The sequence below is a fragment of the Choloepus didactylus genome, chromosome 1 (genome assembly GCF_015220235.1).
Source record: "Choloepus didactylus isolate mChoDid1 chromosome 1, mChoDid1.pri, whole genome shotgun sequence".
NCBI lineage: Eukaryota > Metazoa > Chordata > Mammalia > Pilosa > Megalonychidae > Choloepus > Choloepus didactylus.
The window spans coordinates 90,632,585-90,652,743 of NC_051307.1; the positions used below are offsets into that span (position 1 = coordinate 90,632,585).

The window sequence follows — 20,159 nt, forward strand, 5'->3', positions numbered from 1 at the left end:
AGGGGAGGCAGGAAGAGGCCACCGAGGGTGTCAAGTACAGCTGCCAGCTTCCTTCCTGACTTGTTTTCGAATGCGATAGCTTGCCTCCCACAAAAGACATGCTCTGGGTGGGGATGGCAGTCTTGGAGGCAGTTCCTCCCAGGTGTGGTGGGCAGGGAAGCAGCTGAGGTGGGGGACCCTAGATTTGTGTGGCGGCGCCTGGTGGGCACGACCTACCTTCCACGGTGACCTGGCAGGAGCTCTCAGCCTGGCCGGCGTCATTCTTGGCTACACACTTGTATACACCTCTGTCCTCGGGAAGTGCCTTCTCGATGGAGACGGAGCAGAGTGAGCCTGAGGGGGAGAGGAAGCAGAGCTGAGTGGACCAGGTGTGGGGCACCCATGCCTGCCTGGGCCTCTGCAGCACGGCAGGTGAGCATCACTCTCCTGGGCAGCCTCTGGGAGCCCAGAAGTCAGAGGCCCTGAGGAAATCAACCCCTTTCCTTCCTTCCCAAAGTCAGAGCACTATCTACTGATAACCCACATCCAAAATAACTGATCAGTAAATACAATAGCTTCTGCCTTTGGGAGCACCCAGTACCACTGAAGAAGCAGATGGACACAGGCCCCGCCTGCTGGGACGCCGCTGAGAGAGAGGCCCAGGTTTATAGACCTGTGGTAGGAGCTATGGCAGGTGAGGGGGCTCTGCCCACCTGACAGCAATGATTCTGGGAGTGTGTCTTGGGAAAAGGGAGTTCTGAGCAGAGTTTTTTCTTTTTTTTTTGGTGGGGGAGGATAGGAACTTGTGCAGGAAGGGGACTGGCCTGTGAGAAGAGCAGATGGAAGAAGGTGATGTATAGCCTGGGCCTTGGAGCTGGTTTTTCAGGAGAACCATGGCCAATGAAGGGCCCTGGGCCAGGGGATGGGTACTTCAGGTCTGCTTCCCTTCAGTGCAGGGTCTCCTGGTCACCTCAGAGAGGGAAGGAGATGGCCTTCTTTCCCACGGACTCTCAACTGGATCTACCCTTGCTCCCACACACATTTTCTGGCCTGGTTGGGAGGAGGGGCAGGCTGGGCACACGCAGGAATCTAGGGTCTGGTCCTTGCCCATCCCAGCTCTCTTATTCCTGGGGCTGGCTGCTTTTCCTCTGGGGGACCCCCTTGGAGGGTTCCCCTCAGGGTGTGGGGAGAGGCCAGCTGAGGACTGTGCCTGCTGGGCCAGGCAGGAGGTCAGCAAATACACAAACAAGGCACAAACATGGCTTCCTGCCCAAAGCTGCCCCTACTGTCAGGGCAGCAGCCACAACACAAGGAGGAGGGCATCTTGACGGAGCCAGAGCCGTACCCGTCCTGCTGCCTGGGGCCACTGGCTTCAGTCATCCCCACCCCACCCTCACCGCCACCCTCACGAGCCCCCAGAACTGGGAGGGCAGAATGTGTGCATCACGGTGTGTGTGCGGCAGGATAAAAAGAAGGGGGGACAAAGGCACTGCTCCCCAAAGGGCCTTCTGGTCTCAGAAAGTGCGCACACTCGCTGCCAGCCCCTCCCACTAGACGGATGCACAGACTTAACCAACAAATAGGGGATATTCGGAAAGAGGAAGGATGACATCACTTCTGCCCAGAGAACCTCTTTAAGGCTGGAAGAGAAAGTAAAGGCGTAATATTTTTCTCTACTTCTCAGACATTTTAAACAGAGAAACCTTAGTTCTACACACCACCTGGGGGCAGGATGGCTGAGCTGCCTCCCATCCCCTTCTACACTCTTCAGGGCCCTTGTACAGACACCCTCTGGAGAGATTTCACTGTGCTCTCCCATGGCAGAGGGCAATGGGTCAGGCTGTCATCTTACTGTGGTTGAGAGAAACTGTAACAGAGAGGATTTAGGGTGGACTTTCAGGAAGTCTATCATGATAGAGAACTGTGAGGCCCTGCAACAGAAGAATGAGGGTAACTACCTTCCAGAGAAAGAAATTTCCATTCACCTGGGAGGGCAGGAGGATGGTGAGATGATCTCTGGCCCCAAAACTTAAAGCTTAGGGGAAACAACCCCATTTCCCAAATTTTCCTCAGTGTGGGACTAAGGCTGTGGGGGAAGATATCCCACTCCCAGCAAACGTCTTGTCCAAATCCTTTATTTTCTTTCACTTTCAGTCCCCCAGCTTCCTTCTACCTTACCTCAAAAGGATGAGAACTGCAAAGAGGAATGAGGCTACCAGGGAAGAAATAGGGCATTTAGACCACAGCCTCTCCCCCGCAATCCCCTGCTCTCCCAGCACTCCCACCCCATCCCTCTGCTCCCTAGGCCCCCCTACTTCTCTACCTCCCCATCCCACCATCCCCATGTCCCTCCCACCCCTGGGAAGGCATCAGAGCTGTCAGCTTTTCCAATGCACCCAAACCCTGGACCCCTGGCCACAAGTGAAGGCTGGGGGAGGGGCCCCCGGCAGCCTTGGAGGCTCAGCTACCCCAGACAAGGAATCTGGCATTTCCTGTGGGACAGCTCATTCCTGACCTCCAGAAGAAAAACTGTTTCCCAGCGTTTTTTTGAGAAGCCTCAGCCTGGTAGGGAGTTTTGAGAGGGAGGTGATGGGGGATGGGAAAGGTCACAACCCAACCAGGAATCTAAGGAATGGCTCAGCTAGAACTCGGGCTGCAAGAGCCCCCCACCACATGGAGCAAAGGCTCCGAGGTCTGAGGTCTCCCCTCTCTTTTTCCCTTCCTGAGTGTGGGGGGTGGGGAGGAGGGGACATGGATGGCATGGATGGTGGGAGGTGGCGGCCACCGGAAGCCCTGGAGGCTCTGCCTCGATGCTGTCCTCCATCTGCAGAGCCTTCCTGACCTGGCCTTCCTGGCAGGGCCAGACCACAGGGCAATCCCTCGCCAGGTCACCTCCTCAGGGATGACACCTTCCCTGTGGCCCCCAAACCTGCCCCTCCCCCAGCCCTGGGTGGTCCTCTCTATGCATTCAAGTTGCCCCAGCCTATCTGATTCCAAGTGCTTCTCATAAGGCCATTAGTGAAATCCAAGCCTGTCTCCCACACTAGCTGTCTGAGGGCAGTGACTGCTTCTACTATGAATGTTTTCTTGAATTTGGAAAGCAGTTGCAGTCAAAAAAAAAAAATTTGCCATTCTGAGAATGACAAAGGCTCATTTCTGTGGCAGGTGATCTAGTAGAATCTATGCAAGCAGAGTCACAAACACTTAATCAAATATAACCTAATACTGAAAAAGAAAATATAGTTTTCTAAAACGGAAAAAAATTCCCTAATTTGCCAGAGTTCTTCAAGTAAATTAAGCAAACAACTAAACGGGCCAGAACAGTGGCCCCACATGTAGTACGCGCGGCATGAACCCTTGTGCTTTGTAGGATGAACTGACATAGGTTTTGAAAAAGCCTTTGCAGGATTCCACATGGAAGATAATTAAAAATAATCATCAGTTGACAACAGTGGCAACAACAAAATGAATCCTCATTATTAGGTTGTGAGGAATGCTTTGCCAGGGAGGGAAGCGTGGCCTAGAGACAGGAAACAAAGCATAAAGATAAAGGCACTTCTCAGGACAACAGAATCCCAGCCCCACAGGGCTCCCCTTGGCTCAAATAACCATCTGCCTCCCCACCCTCAGCCAAGGTTTGAGGAGCTCTGCTGCGGGTCCAGAAAGGGCCCGGGACGCCCACACGTCAGGCCTGCAAGGGCCAGGTGCTTGCTTCTAGCCTGTGGCACCTTGAACACCAACTGCTCTGCAGCCACGGGGGATGCAGAAAGAGGAAGGGAGCCTCTGCACGTCTGTATGTCCCTCCAGCAATTGCAGTCAACGACAATCTACTGCAATCATACCTCCTCTCTCCTTGGCACTAACTGGGGATGGATGTAGTTCTGTTTTGGGGGACCTATGCCTACTATGAGCCCTGCTCCAGCTACGGACATCAGACAAATGCCTCCTCCCCCAAATCCTATAAACAGAGACTCCAGGAGCAGGGGGTTGACGCATACAGAGACAAACATGAGGATGTGCAGGGAGGTGAGCACAAGACTTTCTCATGGTCAAAGCAGGTGACATTGCCTAAGAAGGCATCCTCAAGGAAGTGGATCTCGATCTCAGATGACAGCAGTGGAGTGAGAAGGGCTCCAAGTCAGGGAGCTAGTTTATTCAGAGGGCTGGGAGGGTGCTGAGTGAACGTGAGAGATGGGGAGACTCGCTGAGTCAATCCCTTTATCTTCTCCCACCAACCACCTCAAACCATCAGCTTCCTTATTTCCCCCAAAGGCAGGACTGTGGCCCCAGTCCCCCAAACACTGATGCTCATTGGTCTGCATGCCTCGTTCTTCAGTACCTCCCTCCCCATCCCCGTTCCAAGCCAGGCACCAGTTTCTGTTAATTCTGTCCTTGCTTCCTGAGCTGGTTATTTCCTCTCCGTGTTCAAAGCTGCCTTGTTAGTCCGGGTCTCACCACCTTTCTCCAGAGCCTAAGAAAATCTTAAAATCTATCTGTGTGTGCATTGCTCTTCATTCCAAAATAGCTCCCTCTTACCTGGTTCCTTATTGCTTTCAGAATCAAGTTCCTTAGCGTAACATGGGATGAAATTGGGGCTACGCCTCCCTCTCAAACTCAGCCTGTTCCCATGTCCCAGGACTCGGTGTGGGCAGGCCTGCTTTTGCCGCTGCTGGTCCCCCTAACTGGAAAGCCCACAGCTTCCCTCTTCCCTGCCTGCCTGCCAGGTTCATGGCAGGGCCAGCTCTTTCACCACCCAATGGTTCTTATGGTCCAAGCACTCAGCTCCCTCTTCTTCTCCCGGCAGCAGTCCTAACAGTTGGTTTGAAAAGTTTTATCACTGTGAGTGTGCATTTTCTCTTCCCAAATGTACTGAGAGAAGAGCCACTGTTGGTTCTCAGAATGCCCTACTCCCTGCAGTGGGACCTGCTGAAGTGGGAATCGATCCTTAAGATGGATCTTCATTTGAATACAGGGTTCTTGAAGGTCTGTGGTCTGCAGAGTGGAGCTATAGTAAAGAGATGATAGACAGCAAGCGGGGCTGATATTCTGAGACAAGGCACTCTTCCCTAAGTGTGGCAAGATGAATAGGCCTGTTTCAAGGTCTGCTTCCTCCACTGCAATGAAAATTCCAGAAACTTAGGGCCCAGGGTGCATAGCAGGCCTCCAATCTTTGGACACCTGTTAATGATGATGAGTAAATAGCCATCAGCATTTTCCTTTGATAGACAATGCTCTTTGTGAGCATATTAAAGTTTTCTTAGCTGCCACAGTATTTTGACATACTAACAAGAATTAAGCTAATATAGCAAATACAGCAAAGTGGTCTAAGCTCACCACCTGTCTTCAAACCCCAGCTCTGTTACTTACCAGCTGTGCACCGTTGGGCAAGGTACTTAACTTCTCTAAAAAGCACTACAGCCGTTGTGGTGAAGATTAAATGAGTGAAAAATGTAAGATGCCTAGGACAGTGGCTGCCATTTATTATTCAAGAAGTACAAGTTGTTTTTACCTTTAAATGGAATTTTAAAGTATTTAGAATTTTTTTAAAAGTATGATTTGGAGCTGTCTCAAGTATTCTCCTTTCACCTAACCCCTAAACCCCAATCTCTCTTTATCCTTTCCTTGCGATGGCCTTTCCTGTAATCACTTCTTCTTCCCCTGCTTTGAACCTTTAGAATGGTTTTCATGGGAGGTGATGCTGGAGTAGCTGGGGTCACTGTGCCCTTTAACACTCAGTGAACAGCAGATAAAACATACTCGTGGCACCCTAGGCATCAGCCTAATAGCCCAGGTACATTCTTGAAACCAGGGCTGGGGGCTGCCTTACATTGCTTGGTTGAGTGGATTGTTGCTGCTAGCAGCTCTGGGTTTGAGCCCCATGCAGTTCCAAAGCAGCTGCAGGCTTTGGGCATTTCCCTCCAGCTGTGTGAACCTCAGTTTCCTTGAGGCTGGTGCACCATGGACCTCACATCGTGCAGGACTGTGTGAATGGATGTGTTCCAAGGACAGGGCCTGCCCACCTATCACTGTGCCCAGAGAGATCATCACAGGTGACTTAGGATAAGACACAGTATGAGTATAAGATCAGTTTTACCAAGGGCTTTCAAACTGGGTGAGGCCCACAAGGGCTAGCAGAGAAGGCTGTGGCATCTACTCCCCTTCACATCCCACAGGCTAATCCTCCATGCCCATCCATGTGTGGACCTCAGGGAGGCTGAACATGCAGAGGCAGGAGGATGGACAAGATGACTTCTGCAGGACCAGCCAATCTGGAGACACCCACATGAAAAAGCTACTGTGTCAACAGAACATTAGGAAAAAAGAAAGCATTTTTCTCTCTCCTGGCCAATTTTCCCTTCACTCCAGCATTTAGAGTCAAAATGTTCTGCTGTTTCAGGTCTGCTGAGATGAGCAGTGAAGAAAGAAACTTCATGTGAGCTGAGAGGACAGTGTTGTCTCCAAGTGCTTCGTTCCAGTTTTTAAAAGGAAGGAAGGACTCGGAAGGGGTGAGGGAGGAGTGGATAGGGGTGCAATCACAGGATGGAAGGAGGTATGTGCAGGGCGTTGAAGGGAGTTTCTGCCATCTCAGCTGGTCTCGATTTAGCCAGGACTTGTCCACTCCAGTCCCTGCTGTGGCTGCCCTCTACCCCACACCCCCCAGGGCAAAATTCCATTTCCTGTATCCTGCCTTGTCCAGAGTCACCAGGCAGGACCCTATTCTAGCCTGGCGATCTATCCCTTTGCTGGCCACCAGAGTGGGGTGTTGGGTGTCTGCTGGCCTTGGAACTACCACCCAGGCAGGGGATTTTCAAAAACACTTCAAACTGAATTGAGGGTCCAGGAAAAACCCCCTTCTCACCCTCATCTCTTCTCCATGTATAAACTGGCCTATCTGAGAACTCCAGACTCCAAAAGGCCACAGGTAGCAAGATCTAGAGCCCCACACACAACCCCCCCCTCTTCTCCCCACCACCCAAGAATGTGAAATACCAGCAAACAAAGTCTCATCCAAATTAGGAAACGAGCAGCTCTGTCTGCCTGTGAGTATGTGCAGTAGGGGCTGTTTTGAGTTTTTGGCTCCCCCCTCCCCCCCACAGGCCCCTTTAAACCCACGATGTTATGAAGACTTAATTTGCAGTTAATCCCAAATCACAACTCCATGCCATTCCATCCTTGCACAACCTTCCCCAAACTTAAAATGCTGCTGCTTAAGCAGCTCCTAGCTCAGAACCTCTAGTTGGTTCCAGCATCAGTGCCACCTAATTTCCAAGCCTGCAAACAGAGCCCTCCTCAGGCCAGAGCTGTCAGGCCTAGATCTACTCTGAGGAGCCACAGGCGGTGGTGCCATCAGGGGGCTCTGCAAGACAGATGCTGAGACCTGGGCATGTGCCCCAAGGACCAGATTCTCCCACCCCCACCCCCCAGTAATGGGGCATATGCCCAAGGCCCCTGAGAGGGCACCTATCCTGTGAGTGATGGGGGAAACAGAGGCTGGGCATTCCAGGCTGTGGGCTATGAGCAGTGATCAACAAGATTAGGGCTCCAGGAGCTGAAAGCAGACCTGGTACAGAGGCCCCTTCTTCCCCGACCCCTGCTCTTGTTTACCTTCTTGGTGGAGGATGATGAACTTGGTGGTCTTAAGCGTCTTTCCATTCAGTGTCCAACTGATGGTGGCTGGGGGGTCAGAGGACACCTGGCACTGGAGCAGCAGCTTCTTACCCTCTGCGACATGGACATCCTGTAGCTTCTCCTTGAAGATTGGGGCTGTCCCTTGGTTCTCTGATCTTTTTTCATTATCCATGGCCCCTGCACGAAACTTCTTGCAGTTCACATCATTCATAACCTCCTTTTTCAGTTCTTCTTTCCCAGCAGGTTTCAGGGTCTCGGCAGGCTTGGCACTGCCCAGGGGTTTTAGGGTCTCAGCTGGTTTGACATTCCCCACTGGCTTCAAGGTCTCAGCAGGCTTGGCATTGCTCAGGGGTTTTAGGGTCTCGGCAGGCTTGGCATGGCCCAGGGGTTTTAGGGTCTCAGTAGGTTTGGCATTACCCAAGGGCTTCAAAGTCTCTGCAGGCTTGGCACTGCCCAGGGATTTCAAGGTCTCGGCAGGTTTGATGTTACCCACAGGCTTCAGGGTCTCATCAGGCCTGGCATTACCCACGGGCTTCAGGGTCTCCACAGGTTTGGCATTACCCACAGGCTTCAGGGTCTCGGCAGGCTTGGCATTACCTACAGGCTTCAGGGTCTCAGCAAGTTTGACATTATCCACAGGCTTCAGGGTCTCGGCAGGTTTAACATTACCCACAGGCTTCAAGGTCTCGGCAGGTTTGGCATTACCCACAGGCTTCAGGGTCTCGGCAGGCTTGGCATTACCTACAGGCTTCAGGGTCTCGGCAGGCTTGGCATTACCTACAGGCTTCAGGGTCTCGGCAGGCTTGGCATTACCTACAGGCTTCAGGGTCTCAGCAAGTTTGACATTACCCACAGGCTTCAGGGTCTCGGCAGGTTTAACATTAACCACAGGCTTCAGGGTCTCGGCAGGTTTGACATTACCCATGGGCTTCAGGGTCTCTGCAGGCTTGGCACTGCCCATGGGCTTCAGGGTCTCAGCAGGCTTGGAACTGCCCAGGGATTTCAAGGTCTCGGGAGGTTTGGCGTTACCCATGGGCTTCAGGGTCTCTGCAGGCTTGGCATTGCTCACAGGCTTAGGGCTTTCCACCACCTTGGCATTCAAGGCTTCAGCACTGTTGCCCCCATTCTCTGCTGGCAATTTCTTCTTGCTGCCCAGCAGAGAACGAAAATCTGGGGTGGCAGGTTTTGGAGGTGGCACCTTCTCAGGCACTGGGGTCTTGGGAGTCCCCTTCTTAGCCAGGACAGAGCGGAAGTCAACCTGCTGGGGGCTGTGCACTTTCCTCTCTTCCTCCGACACAGTCTTTGGCTTCACTTGCCGCTGTAGGTTGGCGCGGAAATCCATCTGCTCAGCTGGGATCCCCTTTAGGTCGTCTTCCGATAGAGTCTTGGTACTCACCTTCTTCCCCAGGAGATCACGGAAGTCCAGCTGCTCTACCTCTTGCTGGCGAATTGCCTCCTCGGTGTGCTGCCGCGTCTCCACGCGCCTCTTCAGCACGCCACGCACGTCCTCACCTTCTTCGTCCTCGTCGGGCCAACCCTGCCCTCTTGCTGGCCAGCTGGGCCTCAGGGTCCCATAGTGGTCACCACCATCAACACCACCAACTCCTCTGCTGGAGAGGCCCTCACAGCTGGCAGGCTCCCTCCCTCTGCAACCAGTGAAAGGAAAAAGGAAAGTAGCAGGAGGAAAAGGGGCCGGTTAAGAAAGAAACATCAAGGGAGAGCAAATCCCTGAGGGTGGGAGGGTAGAGAGGAGGGGAAAGAGGAGGTGGGGGCCAGCCAGGCTGTGTTTATAGAAGGGAACATTGGGGAAAGGAGCTCACTTGCTTAGTTGGTTTATTACATCGGTAATGACTTCAGTAGCCTTATAAGGGTGTGTGCAAAAAAAATTCGCCCCCCCCCCCCCCACCCGCCTCCCCTGCTCTCCCTCCTGCCTTCCCCTTCCAATCTCTCTCTCTTGGCTCTGGCAGCCTCAGCTGGAGGATACAAACAATCTGGGGCTGTTCAGCTGGGTTTGCTGGGCTGGGAGGAAGAACAGTGACCAACACAAAAGTGGGGGGTGGGGTGTGGGTGGAACGGGCCTACTCGGGCAACCCCTGGGGGCACTCACCGCGGGGGGGCTCTGGTAGGGCTGTTCTGTAGCATCAGTGACACCTGGCAGCTGCATTCACCAACCCGGTTCCTGAAGAATTCAAGGGATTATACAGGTCAAGAGGTTCCCCGAGCCCAGGGCTTTGCTCAGCCCAGGACTGCAAGGAGGGCAAGGCACACATGGACCTGGCCCCAGACAGGCTAGGGGAGATGGAGATCACAGACTTAGTTGTGACCCCAACACCTCCATCCCAGACTTAGAGTTAGGCAGGGCCCTCTCTCATCCTTTGGTTAACCGTTGTTTCCCTAGCTCTTGTTTAAAGAGAAAAAGAAATTAAAAAAAAAAATCTTCTGGACAATAGTTAAGGTAGGCACCCAAAAGTAGGTATGTTTTATCCTCCTTTTAATTGCATATTATAATTCATTATAATTATATTATATCACATACTATATTTTATATTGTATAATACAGGATAGAATGAATGAATGAATGAATGAATGAAAAGGAGAAGAAGGAAGAATAAACTTGCTGGGACTGCGATGGCGCTGCTCAGGAGGGACAGTGAGACTCGTGTCTGCCTGCCCAGTTACCTTGAGTCAGACTTCATGCTCCCTTAATCCGGGAGTGGTGACTTCCTCCTCCTCACAACGCCCCCCAACTGCTACTCCCCAGTCCCCAGCTCATGAAAAGATGCACCCCCACCCCACCTGCCCCCCGCCCCCCATCCATCTGCTGATGCCCTTAGAGCAGAACTTTTTGTATTTAAAAAACCTAATGAGTGTCTTCCTACATAGGTGACCCTTTTTCTTCTCCCTTCGGGTGTGGAGCGCCCCAGATTCTTCCCGCCGGTGAAGCCCGCTGTTGAAACTGTTCCGCGTCCCACTGGTGCGCCAGCGGCGGGGGGAGGCGGCTGGGCGGCTCCGGCCGCACGAGGCTGCCACCCGGCGGCGAGTCTCCGCTCCGACCAGCCGGGGCGGGGGTGGGCGCGTCTGAGCGCCACAGGCTCTTCAAGATCGAAATGAGGGCTGCTTTTCTAACAGCAACCCCCAGCCTTCAAGGCCTTCACACCCGCTGCCTTTCCTGTTCAGCAAAATACCCCAGGGAGGCAAGGAGATTATGAAGTTGGGGAAGGAGGCTGAGGAGTTTCAGTGAGGCGGCGCTGGGGCTCTCACGGCTCCTGGAGGTGGTCTGTGGCCATCTGCACTGCGGGGGTCGACACATAACTCAGATCCAACCACAGATAGGCCAAGCTTCTTTACATGGCCATCCAGTTTAATATTATAGCCACTCTGTGAAGTAGGGGTCAGCACCATTTTTATATGTAAGAAAAATGAGGCTTATAAGGGTTAATTAATTTTCCTAAGCTCACCCAGCTATAACTAGTGGGTTGGGACCTGGGTCTATGCGACTCCAAGTCCTGGGACCTTCCTTCAGGGATAAGTGTGTGTATATGTACACATGGAACACATGCATGCACACACATGCACATGGCAGGGCCCTGTACCTACACATCCATGTTTCAGAATATTTTCACTTGTATAAGTCGAACCCACATGAACAGGCATCTGAGCTTGTGTTCATGTATGCTGTACCAATGTGGGTATCTGCTTCACTTTGCCTGGCTTCCCTCCCCAGGAAGGGCCAACCCCAGATGAGACAGTGGCAAATGGTTCTCAGGGGTGTTGGGGATTGCTGTTACCCCTGGGTCCTGGGGCCCATCTGAAGCAAGAAGAGGTCAGTTTTTGCCGCCCTCCAACCCTCCTCTCACCTGACGGGGTCCCCCTCCTTTGTTCCTCTTCCCAGTGCCTTCCTGCTGCCTGTCCCAGGCTGTGCCAATGCAGGTGCCTTCCCGGCCACCTTAGCTCTCTTACTCCTTGATGCTCAGGCTCTCAGAGGGCATGGGTCAAGGTTCAGGGGGCCTCATGACCAGGGACTTTAGAGCCCAGGGTGCTCCTTTGCTCAACAAACAGCAATTGGGAGCTTCCTAAGTGCTTCCTCCAAGCACTTTGAGAACTCACAAAAGTTTACGGGGTTTAGGTCAATTTGTCCAGTATCCATGGGGTGAGGCCAAGACCTGGCACTCCACTTCTGCTCGGCGGTCCTTTTCTTTCAAGCACAGTATTGTGGTGCCTGGGGATGGCAAGGAGCAGGAGGACAGGGTGCCTAAGGGCTGTGTTTTCCTGGTAACCCTTTCCGACATCTCCTCAGCTAAGTTTTCTCCTGTCACGAGTAGAACACAGCCCAGATGCAAAACTCAGGAGGAGACGCTGCCCAGATGGCACTGCTTTACCCCAGCCAACCCCTCAGAGGCTTCAAATGGTGGGGAGCCATGTCTCCTCAGCTGGAATAAGTGCCATCTCCCCTTGGGGGAAGCAGGGAAGGGCTTCTGTTGTTTTTCTTCACCTGCCTTCGAGGAAGGCAGTGCAGGCTCAGAAAAGGCCCATAGGGCCTCCTGTTCTACCCACCTCCAGGCCTAAACCTGCAAAATCCCCTGCAGTCTGAGAGGGAAAATAAAGGTAGAGAACTTGGGATACATTGGCCTGGCTCCTTAAGTGACCATTCCTTGGTGATCAGGAGGCAACTCTTTCTACAGCCATAAAATGAGGTCTCCCTTAGGCCTTTAAAGGTTATCATAGGTTCATTTGGAGCCTACAAAGGTCAGAGGACTTCTCACCCGGGACCCACTGCCAGATAATCTAATAGCCAGAACAGCCTCTTGGGGTCATCTTTGGCATCTGCAACGCCCAGTTACAAAGTCAAGCCTGAGGCTTGGACTGAACGTCTCCCCACTTCCGCCCCCAGAGTGCCACAGAGGATATGGGGTTGTCACCTTATAAGCTACCCCTTTTACAACCTAACAGAGCCCTCTTTGTCCCAGCTTCCCAAAGCCCTAAATAAGAAGCCCACTCTTTGGTTACAAAGCCTTGGACCCTGTCCCAGTCTGAATCACCCAATTCTGGAATGGATTTTAAATGCAAAATTAGTTTAAAGAACAAATTTACTAGCAAGTATCAATTGTTCAAATATTTCAGTTAGAATCTGAAGCTGACTTTTTGACTTCTCTCCTTTGGATACAGGAGACAAGAGCTTATGGAGGGTGGGTAAAAACTACCCAATCCATACCTACCCCATAACTTTAGCAGAGTCAGAGAGACCCTACGCTCCACCCCCACCCCCAACAAACACACACTCCAACCATGGCTTCCTCCCAGACATCCAGTCATCCTCCTTGAAAGGCATTCTGCCTCAGGACTAGATCTGATTTCTGCCAGGACGAGAAAAGCAGAGGGAAACTAGGCCCCTGGTAGGCCTGGCACACATTCCCCAGGAGAACTTTCCACTGACTTGCTTCTTCCCAGCTGGGGACAAAGCCAAGGACAGGGCAGCAGCCTCCCCAAGGAATGAAGAAGCTGGACTTTGGGGAGGAAAAAGAAGCAAGGGCTGTCTGGGTGGAGAATCCAGTGTGATTTCCCAGGTTCCCCAAGTTCCCAGTGTACTTGAGAGAGACTTGCCATGCAGGGCCACAAGGAAGGGAAGGGCATTTTTAATTAAAATGACACAGGTTCTAACCTGAGCTCTGCTACTAGCCTTTGGGTGATCAGGAGCAAATCTGTGACCCTGAGACCTTCGTTTCCCCACTATTAAATGAGGAGGAGGCCACATAAGTTCTGAAGTCTCATCCAGCTGGGACAGTCTATGTTTTATGACTGTCCCCAGCTGGCCACAGACAGTCTGCCTGCTGACCTCCCAGTGCAACCTTCCACTCTGGCCTGGCCCCCTTCCCACAGCCCTTTGCTCTGCTCCTCCCCACCCTTTCTGCTCAGCCTATCCAACATTCCCTCAACAGCCAAACTTTTTCTCATTTATCAAGTCTCAGCCTTTCTTTTTTCCTCAAAATCCCACTAAAAGTTCATCTCCTCTAGTATGTCTGTCTTGATTAATGTAAGTATGGTCTCAAAGTGCTACTCCATCCATACAGACAAGCAAGTATTTTCACATATAATCAACTTCCATTATTTGTACTAGCCTATGGGAGTAGAGTATATATATTCTGCTTACTTCAAAGAGGATTTGCCTTCCTTGAAAATAACTGGTTCAGGCATAAGGTGAAGGCAGTTGATGTGTTCTGAGCATACTGTATACAGCTGATGACAGATGTGTCACTGAGCTCAGGTGAGAGCTGTTGAGCCCTGTCCAGATCAGCAGAACTGCCTAGCAGACCCATAGATGCCCAAGAAATAATAAATGGCTCTTTTAAAAGTCACTAAGTGTTGAAGTGGTTTGTTATGCAGCAGAAGCTAACTGATACAAGAATAAAGTATATGCCCAGGAAGGACCCAAGTGGGCAGGTGCATATGGGCACTTGCAATTATTGTAGGAACAAGGCTCCATTGTGGTGTGCAGCTACAGAGCCTGTCTGAATCTCAGAGCCTTCAAGGTGATGGGCTCAGTACAGGGGAAAGATAAAGTCCAGGAGAGCAAGTCTCTGAAAAATGGCCAGGCAACTGAGTCAGGGCAGGTCCAACCATCCCATTTGCGGGGTCAAGGTGCAGAGAAGTGCTCTTCTTCAATGCTAACACCAAGCCTAGGACCCAGGACAGGCATTCTGTCTCCATTAACCCAAGGTTGGCAGGGAATTTTAAGAGTTAGAGCAGTGGATCACAGTCATTTAGCAGATGTCTACCAAATGCTTACTGTGGACCAGACACTGTTCTAGGCACTGGGTATATAGCAGTGTGCCTTCATGGAGCTTACCTTACTAGGTAACCTAGCAAGACCCTAAAAAGGTGAGGAAAAAAGGAATTAGGATAATTAATCTCCCAATGGTAGTTTTAAAGTGTTTACAAATTCTTCAGTACCCTTCTCTTCGAGAGGCAGAGCTTAATTTCCCTCCCCTTGAGTGTAGGCTATACTTAGTGACTCACTTCTAAAGAACAGAATATGGCAGAAGTGATGGTATGTGACTTTCAAGGGTTGATCATAAAAGACATTGCAGATTCCAACTTGTTCTCTCTCTTGGATCACTCGTTCTGGGGGGAAGCCAGCTGTCAGGCATGAGGACACTCAAGCAGCCCTATGGAGTGGTCCACATGGCAAGGATCTGAGGCCTCCTGCCAACAGCCATGTGAGGGAACTGCTAGCCCCAATCAAGCCCTTGGATGACTGTAGCCCTGCTGACATCTTCACTGCAATCTCATGTAAGTCTCTGAGCCAACATCACCCAGCTAAGTTCTTCCAAATTCCTGACCCAAAGAACTGTGAGATAATAAATGTTTGTTGTTTCAAGTTGTTAAGTTTTAGAGTTAATTTATTATGCTGCAATAGATTGCTAATATACTCCCTCTATCCTCCTGCTTTTCCAATTTTAATTCATTCCTTCCTCCTCCATATTATTCATACACCAAATAATGAGGGAACAAAACCCAAGATGAAAGAAGGCAGAGCATTCTGGAGGAACCAAACTCAGAAGGAAAGATTCTTGATAAATGTCCACTGTACTGAAGGAGAAGAAAGTAAAGCTTGTCAGCAGCACCAGAACTGCAATTCCTTCACCATGAAGCCCAAGCCACACATTAGTTTGTGCTTCTTCTAGCTTCCCAGGTTAAGGGAGCTGAGAATTTGGGGGGGTAGAGCTTAAGGGAGGTTGGCAGGGAAGGCAGACTCACTTGAGCAGGATCTCATACTGCCCAGCATGCCAGGGCTGCACACTCTTTAGAACCAGGGTGAACACATCCTCATTCTGCAGCACATTGAAGTGACCTGTGTCTTTGGAGAGGGCTCTGCCATCCCGGAGCCAGTGCACGGTGGGAAAGGGGTCACCAGCAATGGCACAAGAGATGAGGACGCTCTGGCCCAGAGTGGCTGTCACTGAGCGAGGCTTGCTGATGAACCAGGGCTGGGTGCCGTCCTGAGGCTCTGGAAATTGGCAAAGGGTAGCATTAGAGAGGAAGGCCTTTCAGTAGACAACATCCTCTCAACTCTCCACAGTGGTGAAGGGGAGAAGAGAGTGGGTTGCCCAAATAATAGCTCTGTTGGGTGCACAAATACAGCACATCCTTCTCATTTAAGTCTGTCTTGGTTATATTCTCATAGGATAAAATCAACGTGACTTTGTATATCTAAGGGAAGGAGAGGTGGCCCAGAAGGTACAAAGGGCACTGAACTAGGCTTTAATGATCTACAGCAGATGTGTATGATTAAGAGTTGTCACTTGCTTTACATGTACTTAACTTGTCTTTCCTCTTAAATATAAATTCTCTAAAAGCAAGGACTCTAATAAGCCCATAATTCAACTCAGAATGCTATTGTTGCCAAATTCGTAGGAGTATTACAAGATTTCTCTCAGCACTCTATGCAGCTTGTCCCCAGTAACCCACAGAGGGCAGGGACAGGCAAGGAAGGGCAGCCCCACTCAGCCAGAGCTTGTGATGTAGGGTAGGCAGCTGGCCTCTGGGGCTGGGATGGGACTCAGGGAGCAGAGGGTCCTCAGGGATAACAAGGACAGGCGTATGTGGTTTCCCTCACCTTGGACAGACCATGCCAGCACCCTCCCCCTTGCCTACCGACACTCCCCCATCCCCACTGCTGTCAGCCGCACCTTGCACAGTGAGCACAGCCTGGGTGCGGGCCTCTCCAGCACTGTTCCAGGCCTCACAGGCATAGGTGCCCATGTCCTCCGGGAACACCTCCTGGATACAAAGGCTGTGCCGAGCGCCCCTCTGTTCAAAGTGGAAGTCCTCCGATTCCTGGATCTCATTCCCGTTGTGAAGCCAAATGACCTCAGGGGGCGGATTCCCTGAAATGGAGGAGGGTGGGTGTGAAAGGGGCAGGGGGACTGGTCAGGGAGGCATTTCCCTGGGCCATGTGGCAACTTTGCACTTAATCATACTGTAATACTGGACTAAATACTGTATTAAACTCTCTGTGCTTCAGTTTCCCCATCTGTAAAATGGGGGTTCTAACAGTACTGATGTTATAGGTTTGTTGGGAGGATTAAATGAGTTAATACAATCTCCCTTAGCAGCCCATTAGAATAGCAGCTTAAAATAGATGGCATCTGCACCAAGAAAGTACTCAATAAATAATTAATTATAATTATTATTTTACAACAGATTTGGGGAAACTAAAAAGAATCCAGAAGTGAAAAACATGGTTTCAGAGATAAAAAAGAAGACCCATGAAGAATGGTTTTTAAAATCAGAATTCATAATGCTTGACAATACTAAATAGTATCTGGATTACTGGGTTCAAACAAAGTATTTTCTGCTCTGCACTGCCCCACACAGTACGTTCACATCCAAGTCATGGTAACCTAAGCCCTCCCTTGCCAATTTTCACCAAAAAGAAAGCTCAGTTAATATTTCATTTTGTTTCCAAACAAATGTCATCCCAAGTTAAGATGGCGATCAGCTTCACAGGATTTCCAAACACTGCTCGTGGAGGGTAGCATTTTCAGTTTTTACCACTCTACTTTCCTGGGCAGTTTCTAGGAGTTTGCTGGGGTGTAAAACAATGGCCGCCTGTGAGGGTTCCCTCTGAGGTAAGAGCTGAGCAATTCTGCCCTGCTTACAGAGGAGCCACACAAGAGAAGTCAGGACAGGGCAGCAGGCCCCTGGCATGGGCTCTGAGGGAGGCCACGGGGCAGCAGGCTCAGGAGAGGCTGGAGGAGAGCAGACTGCCCTCTGTCTCCCGGTGGGTTAGATGTCACATGTCTGGAGGCCAGGGCCTCCCATGTCTTTCCACTCAAGGGCCTGAGAGCAGGACAGTAGCTGCAGTGTTTCCTTCCCAGGCTGCAGAGGGGGAAGGGGAAGCCAGCACTCTGCTTGGGATTGTCATGGAATTGCCTCTGGCCTGCAGGAGCAGGGAGTTCATCTGAGGATCTCTAAAAGGGAGGGCCCGTAGGTTCTCTCACAGCTCATCTTAATGGCTTCCACAGCTCAAGATGAACTAAAAAACTAGGCAACTGCCCTTCAGGCTGTCAGAGGAACCGATCAGTGGCCAACAAAAATTTATGCAATTAATGGCAAACTACGGGTGCCACCAGCCAAGAGAATTCCTTGCCAGGAGATTTCCCAGGCTTCTGTTTCTCACCTCTAGCAAGTCCTGTGATACCTCAGACTGCAATGCTAACCGCATGCTCTTGTAATCCCTGGCCCTGTTTTAGAAGGATCTCTGCTCCATCTTTTCACCTTAAAATTTAGATAGAGCAACTGAGAATATCTTCAAGAGTAGGAAGTTCTCATATAATCTGGCTTTGTACTATTGTTCAAAACCATCCAGCTACCTTGGCCGTACTGTTTTCAAATTAATCCCTTTCTCCTCTAGACATGGCCATCTTCTTCCCCGGACCACTTAGTCTTGAATCCAGAGCATCCTACCCAGAGAAGGCAGAAAAAAGAGGCCAGGAGGCCTCCACTCCTTGGAGTTCACTGTCTTATGCTGATTTTCTGGTGGATCAGTGATCTGAGTGGTCCTTGGGGAGCCAAACATGACTATTTTCACATATAATCTGAGGAAACAGAGGCAGACACAGACCTGACACCTGGACTGTCATGGTGACCTGGCTTCCATCCATGACTTTGTGATCAGAGAGGCCTTGCACAAAGGTGGGTGCAACGGGCTTGCTGGCAGCCACGGGTAGAAAGCACTCACTCTTCCTGCCAGTCTTCTTTTCTGTGTGGTAGACAACAGAACGTGGGTTGAACATCCATCCATTAATTCAACAAACATGGACTAAATGACTACTTGATACATGTCAGTGCTGAGGCTCGGGTTCCCACCAGAAGCTGATGGCTAGCAGAGAAAGAGTTTTGGAGGCCTGGGAAATCATTAGCAACAAGATGTGCCTTGTATCTCTGCTTGGTCTGACAGCAGGGAAGTGCGGCCAGACCTCTGTCGAGCCATGCCAATCCAGTAGAATGTCAAGGAGGAGAAGCTGATACTGGCATCTTACGAGATGTTTTTCCCTTAACTTGTATTTACTTTTTTGAATAAGTAATACAGCACATGGTACAAAATCCAAAAGTGCCAAAGAGTATGTGACAAGTCTCCTTTCTACCCCATTCCCATCCATCCTCTTCCCAGAGGCAACCAATTTTCAGTTTCTTGTTCATCTTGCCTGAGATTGTCTATGTGTATTTTCTCCTTTTAAAAAAATGAAATGATAATTAAATAAAATGATTAAAAAATGAAGTAAAAAAAAATGATTGGCATCTCAGTGTCTTTCTTAAAACAGAACTGAAGCGCTTCCTCATTCTTTTCTGTGATGGCTTGGTGTGTCCTTGCTCTCTTGTGAGATTTTAAGAACCTCAAGAAAGCCAAAGACACTAGAATGGCTAAAACTAAAAAGGGTGGTCATCCCAAGTATTGGATTTGATGAGGAGGTGGGGTGACTGGAATTTGCATGCACTGCTGAAGGGAATGTAAAATGGTACACTTTTGAAAAGAATTTGGCTGTTTCTTAAAAAGTTAAAAGTACACTTACCATATGATCCAGTCATCCCATTCCTAGGTATTTACCCATGAGAAATGAAACCACATACATATAAAGACTTGTACACAAACATTCATAGCAGCTTATTCATAATAGCTCCAAACAGGAAACAACCCAAATGTCCATCAACAGGTGAATGAATAAACAAAATGTGATGCAGTCATCCTATGGAATACAACTCAGCAACAAAGAAGAATCAACTATTGATACATGCTACAACATGGATGAATCTCACAATAGTTATGCTGAATTAAAGAAGGCAGACAAAGAAAGTACATACTGGATGATTCCATTTATGTAAAATTTTAGAAACTGCAAAGTATAGTGACAGAAAGCAGATTGGTGGTTGCCTGGGGACTGGATTGCAAAGAGGCATGAGGACATAGTCTGGGGTGATGGAGATATCTTTAATTGTGGTGAAGGTTTCCTGGTTGTCCACGTATATCAAAACTCATCAAATTAAATACTTTAAATATGTACAGTTTATTGTTCATCAGTAACACCCCAATAACAACTGGAAAAAAATTTTCTCTCTCTGAGAGCACCAAAGCTTGCCAGTTAATCAAGGACAAAAGTTAGAACAATTTTCTGGATGCAGAGCTGGCCCATTTACTCCCATTCAGTCGATTGTGGGGGTGAACTGAATAGACTTTCCATTCTGCTTGGAATCCTCCCTCAAGCTGGGCTTTGAACCTTGTCTCACATGAGCCAAAGGGGAGGGGAGGCAAAGTGGCTGAGTGCGTGGTCTTACTTCACACAGAGGATCAGCCCTGGTGCAGGATGAGCAGATCTTTCACTTAGTCCTTTGAGCCAGGTGGCTTTTACTTTCAATAATTCCCTTTCAGCTTTTTGTGTTTTGTTGTTGATGTTGGGTTTTGGTGGGAGTGAGGGTTGGGGAGTGCTAGGGTATCTCTAACTGAAATTCTAAGTTTGGGGCAAAAGGGACTCTTGTATTTTGGGTTCTTATCA

General features: G+C 50.1%; 1 protein-coding gene across 4 annotated transcripts in view; it reads right to left on the reverse strand.

The window, feature by feature from the left end:
• Window positions 1-20,159, reverse strand: part of MYLK (myosin light chain kinase) — a 319,613-nt gene that overhangs the window by 71,077 nt on the left and 228,377 nt on the right. For 3 of the 4 annotated variants that reach the window (XM_037837064.1, XM_037837074.1, XM_037837055.1), the window contains 6 exons: window positions 18,233-18,370; window positions 16,296-16,493; window positions 15,364-15,613; window positions 9,716-9,787; window positions 7,585-9,254; window positions 217-333 (listed from right to left, as the gene is read on the reverse strand). In XM_037837064.1, coding sequence (XP_037692992.1) covers window positions 217-333; window positions 7,585-9,254; window positions 9,716-9,787; window positions 15,364-15,613; window positions 16,296-16,493; window positions 18,233-18,370 — 2,445 coding nt within the window. Of the gene's footprint in view, window positions 1-216; window positions 334-7,584; window positions 9,255-9,715; window positions 9,788-10,487; window positions 10,553-15,363; window positions 15,614-16,295; window positions 16,494-18,232; window positions 18,371-20,159 lie in introns of those variants that run through there. The other variant, XM_037837082.1, reaches the window with a different exon arrangement.